The 9,550-nt window shown below is 37.1% G+C and overlaps 1 protein-coding gene across 1 annotated transcript; it reads left to right on the top strand.

Moving 5' to 3' along the window:
* Window positions 1-6,068, top strand: LOC145213550 (CD9 antigen-like). Its single transcript, XM_080081869.1, has 8 exons — window positions 1-144; window positions 390-489; window positions 658-755; window positions 1,177-1,251; window positions 3,066-3,164; window positions 3,749-3,907; window positions 4,661-4,744; window positions 5,330-6,068. The coding sequence occupies exons 1-8, from the start codon at window positions 85-87 to the stop codon at window positions 5,393-5,395; spliced, it is 741 nt and encodes a 246-aa protein (XP_079937995.1). The 5' UTR covers window positions 1-84; the 3' UTR covers window positions 5,396-6,068.
* The last annotated feature ends 3,482 nt before the right edge of the window (window positions 6,069-9,550 follow it).

The raw sequence follows: 9,550 nt of genomic DNA, 5'->3' as shown, positions 1-9,550 counted from the left end.
GAATTTACGATTTCTTTGTCTCCAGATAAATTAAACGCTGTATTTGCTATTTTTGCATAAAACTTAAGTTTGACGTCACACAAGATGGGTTGTTGCACTGACATCATCAAATATCTGCTTTTTCTCTTCAACGTTTTGTTCTGGGTAAGTTATCGATTAATTAATTTGTGACATTGTTTTCCCGATCGGTGCAACAATTGATTTTCGAAAATAAGTTTAAACTTTCATTTTTGGAACTGTGGTTTATTTACGATACTTTGTGGCATTTATTTTATTTTTCTGTTATGGCATTCATATACAGTCCACTTCAATTTCCTACGACAAAATGTTATATTGATGCGGTCCCGTTTAATTTCGGATAAAAATAAAAATAAAGAATTATTTTTCAGGTTGCAGGGGCGGCAATTCTGGGTGTTGGAATTTATCTGATAACTGCCAACAATGTAGATGCGGTTGTCAGTATTGCAGGGATCCAGTTCTACTATTCCGGTAAGTGGAACCGGATCTTATTCATTACATTTTGCTAACATTGCAAATTCATTTTGATGTATTTTTTTTCAGCGAAGTGCGATGTATTCTGACTATTACTATGTAGAGTCATGTTTCTTTGTACGATTTCTATGTAGGATAGTATGTATTTATATGATTTCTATTCAGGGTGTTACGTGATGATCGCGGTCGGAAGTTTCATGTTCTTGGTTGGATTCTGTGGATGCTGCGGAGCAATCAAGGAAAACAAATGCCTGCTAGGAACGGTGAGATAAGAACCTGGCACCTTTCTTTTAATAAAATGCTAAAAATTGTCTTTAAGCGTTTTTCTTTTAATACCTCTTTAATAAATGTATTATTTAAAATGGGACCGGAATAAACTAACTAAAAATCCGAAGAAAAATTATTCGTGCAAAATATCAGTGCCCTGAAATGACAACGTTTTCGTTTTTGGCAAAACCTAAGCTAGTTAACTCAGTCGCAAAGAAAGCGATTCTCTTTCTTTGGTGCTACTTGCGTTACTGGGTGTGTGCACAAATGACTTAAGAGCTCCTAAATGGTTTGTGGCAAGTTGTAAAACTGATTAACTTTTACTTTTGGGGCTAGTTTGTTGTTGTACTTTATCCTGTGAAGTTTAAACGTGTATCTGCATTATTTTGTGTCTTATGTTGTAATTTTCATTTCCAGTACTTCGTTCTTCTCATGGTGGTTTTCATCATTCAATTCACTGTTGGAATCTGGGCTCTAGTCTCACAGAAGACGGTGAGTTAGATTTATAAGATTTCTATAAACTTGATACTTTTCAGTTTCACCACCTAGACTTAGATTAAATTGAATCTGACAGTCTATACCAGGGGTGGCCAAACTGCGGCTCTTTGAGACTTTGATTGCGGCTCTTTAATATTAAACATGCATTTCCCTGACTGTTTGTAATAACCAATGTACATTCCGAAAACAGAAAAGAACATTATTGTACAGAAGCGTGTTAGCTTGTGCATTGTAGTTTAGCCAGGAAATGTCGCTGAGAAATAAATTGCAAACAAAAAAGATAAACAGGAAAATATAACTTTTGAAACAGAATGGGAGTAGGAGTTTGAGGTAAACCTGTGTTTCTTATCTGTCAAGCTTTGCCCAATCATTACAAAACGAGTATCTTGAAACGCCTTTACGATGCTAAACACAAAAAACGTTCTCATCATGTATCAGCCTACTTTCAAACACCTTGCAGCCCAGATGAAGACTCACAGTACCACCACACGACAATGAATCATTTTTGATAGTGTATACACCTAATTGCGAGTGAATAAATTCGTTTTCGATTTTTTGTGTTGCGGCTCTTTTGAAACTATGTTTCGTGATATGCGGCTCGAGTATAAAGCTGGTCTGGCCACCCCTGGTCTATACTATAAGCAAATCCTATGTAATTTGCGTTGTGTTAACAAAATTAGTGAATGACCTATTTAATAAGGACAAACATTTTTTACAACTAACGAGTCCAAGATATTTATTTGATTAAGAAAAAAAATGTTTTATTCTTACACAACATCTAAATTTCTAAGCACCCCGCCCGTGCAAACCGCTTTACAATAGAAATGATATCAGACAGTAAACATTAGGTTTAACTACACCCTAATCGCAAACAGTCGGTTTTGTTGAAACTGCTTTACTCACAAAAGGTGAAGCGCAATCCCGTGACTTGGCTGGTATTTGCACATTGATTCACGCTTTTTATTATATGGTACAAAATGTGTAAAAAGTTTGCTTGAATATTTGTGGTTGAATCCTATGACACTCTGCGGAGATTGTGGCATTGAGTATAATTTTTTATGATATGAAATTGTGGCTTAACCAACCTTCCAACTGTTCCTGGTGTCATCTAATCCGAAAAAAATGCAAATAAGTTGTGGCTGAAAGCCAGTTGGTTTGAAACTCTGTATAAGCTATCGTATATGGAACAACTTAGAAGATTTTGGGATACCATAATCCAGTTGTTCTCAACTGGTGGTCCATGATGACTTTTTGCGCGGTCCACAGAACGTTAGTTATATTTGGTGATAAACATGAATTAGTTGCATACATTATTTGGAATATTCAGTACGAAAAAAGCTTATACAAGTGATTGGGCATTTATTGTTAGCTGTCAGTTATTTGATATCACTCCTGGAAATTCTTTATTGAAATATATTTCGGGCCAATATGCATATTATGCATGCTTTCTTTATCCTTACTTAACAATTGACTGGTCTACGATATTCTCTTATTAAACTGGTGGCCCATGGTCTGAAACGAGTTGAGAACCGCATCTGGTGCCTCCACTTCTGTCTCCAACAGTGAATAAACAGGCTAAAATAAAGCCTCTGGATGTTGCGATAAATTTTAACAAATAACTTACAATTGAAATTGTGGAATAGCAAAATCGATATTTATTTAAGTAAACGTAAAACATCTAACTTTGCCATTAACATATTTCTTATAATAATTACAAAAACATCGGTACACTTATTATGCACACACCAATCGTTTATAAATGATGCATTAAACCTTACCTTTTTAACATACTTCTTTACCTTTTGCAGATCGAGGACGAAATATTTAAAGGGTTGAACGAGAGCGTTCCCATCGACTACAGTTTGGACTCAGCAAAAGCCAACACTATTGTATCCATACAAAAAACTGTAAGTAGGAGCTGTGTATCATAAACTGGTATTGAGCATTCTGACTAGGCCAGCGTTTATTAACCGATGTCCCTAAGTCGTTACGCGTTTTGAAAAGGCCACGAGTGTAGGCCCTTACTGGTGATGCAAACCCAAAACAGCAGGCAAAGACACGCTCTACTTTTAACACCTTGCAGTTGTTAATGCGTTGTTTAGTATTAAGTTTTTCTTTTGCAATTCTCTTGTCTTCGTAATGCACATATTTCTACAATTTTGTTGGTAAGCATGCAGCGGACTCATTGGTTTGTATAATTGCACTATCCGATTATAACCAAGGTAATATGAACATCCACCCAAACCTTATTTTTAAACAACAAGCGACCGAATTAAGCCCCCAAAGCGGCAAAATTGCCGAGTTTAAAGTTAAACCCGAATCAAGCCCGCTTTATTGGAATTTAAACCGGAACTTTGCCCAAATCCGAAAGGACCGAATGAATCACAACTCAGGAGTATACAAACTCCACAAAAAGGCATGAAAAATAAACGCTGAGTTAACAACCACCAAATCATGTTGCAGTTTAATACTTCGCTAATCTTATTTTCAGTTCAAATGCTGCGGTTTGGTGACCGGATGTGGAGACTGGGCGAACGGAAACACGACTGGATGTGGATGTACGGAGGATCCCACCATTGTCAATTCAACGTGTGGCGCCATCCCATCCACATGCTCTGCTGCCGATGGAGCTACCGCTATATACAACATTGTAAGTCTGTTTGCCATTGCAACCGGTTGTTGCACGTGATGAAAAGTGTGGAATGTGATGAAATTGAGAAGTTTTATACAACAAATCGTGAAGTAAAACTATACAGTCAACTTGTTTTGCGCATGTTACTAGAAAAAGGCCTAAAACTAAAACATAACACACATGTACACTGATGATAATATTAGTAACTGCTGAAACGTCTATATTAGAAAGTAACTACGACACTTAGTTTTTGATCCACATAAATATACGAAAGCTTTGCAACACAAACAAATCTCTAGTTCTACCTTGTATTTTGCACGTACAAATACAAATGCCTAAACACAACATTGGTACCAAATGAACATGAGAAACCGATGATGCCTGTGTGGCAAAATATATGTTTCCACGTTATTGACGTTGTCTAGGTTTTTTTGTAAGCGGGTTTTGTGTTCGATTTTAAAAATCTAAGTTCGAATTTATACTGCTTAATTTAGTTACAGTTCATATTATAAAATAAACAACATGTGTATCACTTCACATCATAAATTATAGCACGCCCGATCTATTATGAAAGTGTTGTATATCTTAGAAGCGACTGTTATTTAATTTATCATGTTTCTGTATAAGATATTGAGTTTATAGAATGATTTAAACTTAAACGTGTTTTCGTGAATTACATTTTTTCTTGCTTTACCAAAAAGTTTTAAAATGAAAGTTTTTAAAATATTCCTTGCAACCAAACAATATTTATGTTTTCCTGTTTTTCAACAGGATTGCTATGATGCATTGATCAAGTTCATCAACGATAACATCGTTATCATCGGTGGAGTGGCTCTTGGTATCGCCTTAGCTGAGGTAAGATGAACCTATGTCACAAACATTTTTAACTGCAGTTGGTTTTAACGGGGTTCGAACCCAGGACACTCTCGAATACGAATTTAATTGTGTCGAACAAAGTGCCTGAAACATCTGGGTAAATTTAATGTTTTCAGGTTATTACTTTAGGATATTGGTCAGTGCTGTTGGTATACTTTGACTAATCTGTGATTCGAACATTATAGCTTCACTTTGCAAATGTACCAATTTCGTAAAAAATAAAAAAATAGTAACATGGGTAATCATATACCATTTGAAAAGCTCAAAATAGTATAGGTTCCGAAAATTTTGAATTTTATTACATGTGGCATTTGCACCAACCATATGTATATAACAAGTGTAAATAATTTCTGCTGTAGCTGGCTTATTGGACCATATAGTAAAATATTTATTTTATGTAAAGTAGACTACGTTATAGTGCTGATTTACGTACTATATACAAACAAAAAACATCAAAAAATGTAGCACAAAGATTTGTCTTTTTGTAAGTTACAAACAAAGAGGGAATAAAAGTTTCAAACCTGTGCTAATCGCGTTTTCTAACCTTCAAACATCTTTTCACAGATCTTTGGAATGATCTTTGCAATTGTGATGTGCAGAAACCCGTCGAAAGGTTACGAGACATATTAATACACAATGACGTCATTGAAGTGTATGACATCATCGATGGATCGACTACATCTTTTCACAACTTTCTGTGGAGAAATATTGACCTTGGACTTTTGTTTTGTTAGACCTTTGCCTTATAGTTACAGTAGCATCAGCTGTTTGTATCACATTTGTCTCGCAGTAAATGTCAGTTGCAAAGATTTTCCCTTTGTCGAGTTTATGACGCAATTAAGTGATATCGTAATTCATGCGGCTCTCTACTCCCTCTTGTGTTTTATGATTTGCGATCTCGCTTTAAGTTTTGCACATAGTTTTTCTGCAGTAGTAGGGTTTATAGCTAATAGCATATTACATTTTATTCGCTTTAAATCCTATTTTCAAAAAATACTTCTTGAATGTTGAGAATTAAAACATACACCAGAAACGGAAAAAATTTGACAACGCAAGAAACTATTTACCAATAAACATACATTTAAAGTTTTATCTTGTCTGTTGTTTTACTTTCGAAGTACTGGTCGTTTTTAAAAGAGTCAAAATATATTTGTTACTGTTATTACATGTTACTATGAGTTGAATTCATTTATGACAGTTTCAATTCAATCAACATTTACTTCGTAGCATTTGTATTATTCTGAATTGTACAACAAATGTTTAATTGCAGCAAAAAGTAGTGAATAAAAAATGACCAAAAAGAGTGATTGCAATAATGTTGCCAAATCACACGAATCAAGAACCAATTTTGGGAACAAATACTTGAATAGGTAAAATAAGGTTTCACAAAAAAACGTTTAAACCGGGAATCGAAACTATAGGGATTTTTCGAATATCAGAAAACCGGTTAAAACCAGTTTGAAACTGGAATATTCCGGCGAAAAGCCACACAAAACCGGATTTTTCTTCGATTTTTTGACCCCCAAAAATCGAAAAAACGGAAAAGCTATAGCCTTAGGGTTTTTTCGAAAATCGGGTCAAAATTTCATGTTTTCGATTCCGGTTTAAACCGGTTTGGAGGTTCGGTGGGAGGCAGAAACCGGTTAAAACCAGTTTGAAACTGGAATATTCCGGCGAAAAGCTACCCAAAACCGGATTTTTCTTCGATTTTTTGACCCCCAAAAATCGAAAAAACGGAAAGGCTGTAGCCTTAGGGTTTTTTCGAAAATCGGGTCAAAATTTCATGTTTTCGATTCCGGTTTAAACCGGTTTGGAGGTTCGGTAGGAGGCAGAAACCGGTTAAAACCAGTTTGAAACTGGAATATTCCGGCGAAAAGCCACCCAAAACCGGATTTTTCTTCGATTTTTTGACCCCCCAAAATCGAAATAACGCAAAGGCTATAGCCTTAGGGATTTTTCGAAAATCGGGTCAAAATTTCATGTTTTCGATTCTGGTTTAAACCGGTTTGGAGGTTCGGTGGGAGGCAGAAACCGGTTAAAACCAGTTTGAAACTGGAATATTCCGGCGAAAAGCCACCCAAAACCGGATTTTTCTTCGATTTTTTGACCCCCAAAAATCGAAAAAACGGAAAGGCTACAGTCTTTGCGATTTTACGAAAATCGGGTCAAAATTTCATGTTTTCGATTCCGGTTTAAACCGGTTTGGAGGTTCGGTGGGAGGCAGAAACCGGTTAAAACCAGTTTGAAACTGGAATATTCCGACGAAAAGCCACCCAAAACCGGATTTTTCTTCGATTTTTTGACCCCCAAAAATCGAAAAAACGGAAAGGCTATAGCCTTAGGGTTTTTTCGAAAATCGGGTCAAAATTTCATGTTTTCGATTCCGGTTTAAACCGGTTTGGAGGTTCGGTAGGAGGCAGAAACCGGTTAAAACCAGTTTGAAACTGGAATATTCCGGCGAAAAGCCACCCAAAACCGGATTTTTCTTCGATTTTTTGACCCCCCAAAATCGAAATAACGCAAAGGCTATAGCCTTAGGGATTTTTCGAAAATCGGGTCAAAATTTCATGTTTTCGATTCCGGTTTAAACCGGTTTGGAGGTTCGGTGGGAGGCAGAAACCGGTTAAAACCAGTTTGAAACTGGAATATTCCGACGAAAAGCCACACAAAACCGGATTTTTCTTCGATTTTTTGACACCCAAAAATCGAAAAAACGGAAAGGCTATAGCCTTAGGGTTTTTTCGAAAATCGGGTCAAAATTTCATGTTTTCGATTCCGGTTCAAACCGGTTTGGAGGTTCGGTAGGAGGCAGAAACCGGTTAAAACCAGTTTGAAACTGGAATATTCCGGCGAAAAGCCACACAAAACCGGATTTTTCTTCGATTTTTTGACCCCCAAAAATCGAAAAAACGGAAAGGCTACAGTCTTTGGGATTTTACGAAAATCGGGTCAAAATTTCATGTTTTCGATTCTGGTTTAAACCGGTTTGGAGGTTCGGTAGGAGGCAGAAACCGGTTAAAACCAGTTTGAAACTGGAATATTCCGGCGAAAAGCTACCCAAAACCGGATTTTTCTTCGATTTTTTGACCCTCAAAAATCGAAAAAACGGAAAGGCTACAGTCTTTGGGATTTTACGAAAATCGGGTCAAAATTTCATGTTTTCGATTCCGGTTTAAACCGGTTTGGAGGTTCGGTGGGAGGCAGAAACCGGTTAAAACCAGTTTGAAACTGGAATATTCCGACGAAAAGCCACCCAAAACCGGATTTTTCTTCGCTTTTTTGACCCCCCAAAATCGAAATAACGCAAAGGCTATAGCCTTAGGGTTTTTTCGAAAATCGGGTCAAAATTTCATGTTTTCGATTCCGGTTTAAACCGGTTTGGAGGTTCGGTAGGAGGCAGAAACCGGTTAAAACCAGTTTGAAACTGGAATATTCCGACGAAAAGCCACCCAAAACCGGATTTCTCTTCGATTTTTTGACCCCCAAAAATCGAAAAAACGGAAAGGCTACAGTCTTTGGGATTTTACGAAAATCGGGTCAAAATTTCATGTTTTCGATTCCGGTTTAAACCGGTTTGGAGGTTCGGTAGGAGGCAGAAACCGGTTAAAACCAGTTTGAAACTGGAATATTCCGGCGAAAAGCCACACAAAACCGGATTTTTCTTCGATTTTTTGACCCCCAAAAATCGAAAAAACGGAAAGGCTACAGTCTTTGGGATTTTACGAAAATCGGGTCAAAATTTCATGTTTTCGATTCTGGTTTAAACCGGTTTGGAGGTTCGGTAGGAGGCAGAAACCGGTTAAAACCAGTTTGAAACTGGAATATTCCGGCGAAAAGCCACCCAAAACCGGATTTTTCTTCGATTTTTTGACCCTCAAAAATCGAAAAAACGGAAAGGCTACAGCCTTAGGGTTTTTTCGAAAATCGGGTCGAAGTTTCAGAACCGGTTAAAACCAATTTGACACTAGAATATTCCGGCGAAAACTACCCAAACCAATTTTTTCGTCTACGTCTAAGGCAGTGGTTCCCAACCTTTTTGTAGTCACGGACCCCTTTTATAAATTTTGTAGGTCCGCGGACCCCCAAAGTAATTTAGCCGTGATATCCGTTTCCTACATTGTACGTTATTATACTTTCCCTTTAAGGGGCAGAACTTCAATCAACCTTCACAGTCCTTAAATCTCAATAAAGTTCTGTCAATGCGTTCTGTCAAACCAGCCAATGCAACAAAGAAATAAGTTTTCTGGTGCACATTACTTGAAACAAGGCACTATAAAGTCTATTGTTCATGTGTGCTGTGATGTAACAATGGAGGTAACAATCACACAAAAAGCAAGTTTTCTTGATCCAAAGGTTTGATAAACAGTTAGCACTGGCACGCAGGATTGTAAAGACGGTTTGGGAACTTAAAAATATTGTACTGTTGGTAATGCTACTACAAATGTTTGCCTCCACGGACCCCCTGAAACCATCTCACGGACCCCTTGGGGGTCCGCGAACCCCAGGTTGGGAACCACTGGTCTATGGATAATAGTTTTAGCTAGTGCAGTGTGTAATTGATTTTTCTCAGATTGTTGCGGATTGGAACTGCTTTTTGTCCAAACTACTTTATTTTTTGTCATCCCTGCAGTCAGCAAGTTTGATTTCGACTGTAAATTTTTGTCGTTAGAATATTGATCTACAGTACTACTATTTCTTTTTGCGATCTTTCTCTAATCTTCTTTGCATCACCGCTGTATGTTTTATTGTTATCGCGTTTTCGGCAGAAATTTTGTTGGAAACAGG

The sequence above is a fragment of the Phallusia mammillata genome, chromosome 2 (genome assembly GCF_965637545.1).
Source record: "Phallusia mammillata chromosome 2, kaPhaMamm4.hap1.1, whole genome shotgun sequence".
Taxonomy (NCBI): Eukaryota; Metazoa; Chordata; class Ascidiacea; order Phlebobranchia; family Ascidiidae; genus Phallusia; species Phallusia mammillata.
This window is presented reverse-complemented; position numbering and strand designations above follow the sequence as displayed.

Coding starts and splice junctions, on each gene's coding strand:
- LOC145213550 (XM_080081869.1), top strand. CDS start 85: ATGGGTTGTTGCACTGACATCATCAAATATCTGCTTTTTCTCTTCAAC. Junction 756..1,176: donor ACAAATGCCTGCTAGGAACG/GTGAGATAAGAA, acceptor TTTCATTTCCAG/TACTTCGTTCTTCTCATGGT. Junction 3,908..4,660: donor CTACCGCTATATACAACATT/GTAAGTCTGTTT, acceptor GTTTTTCAACAG/GATTGCTATGATGCATTGAT.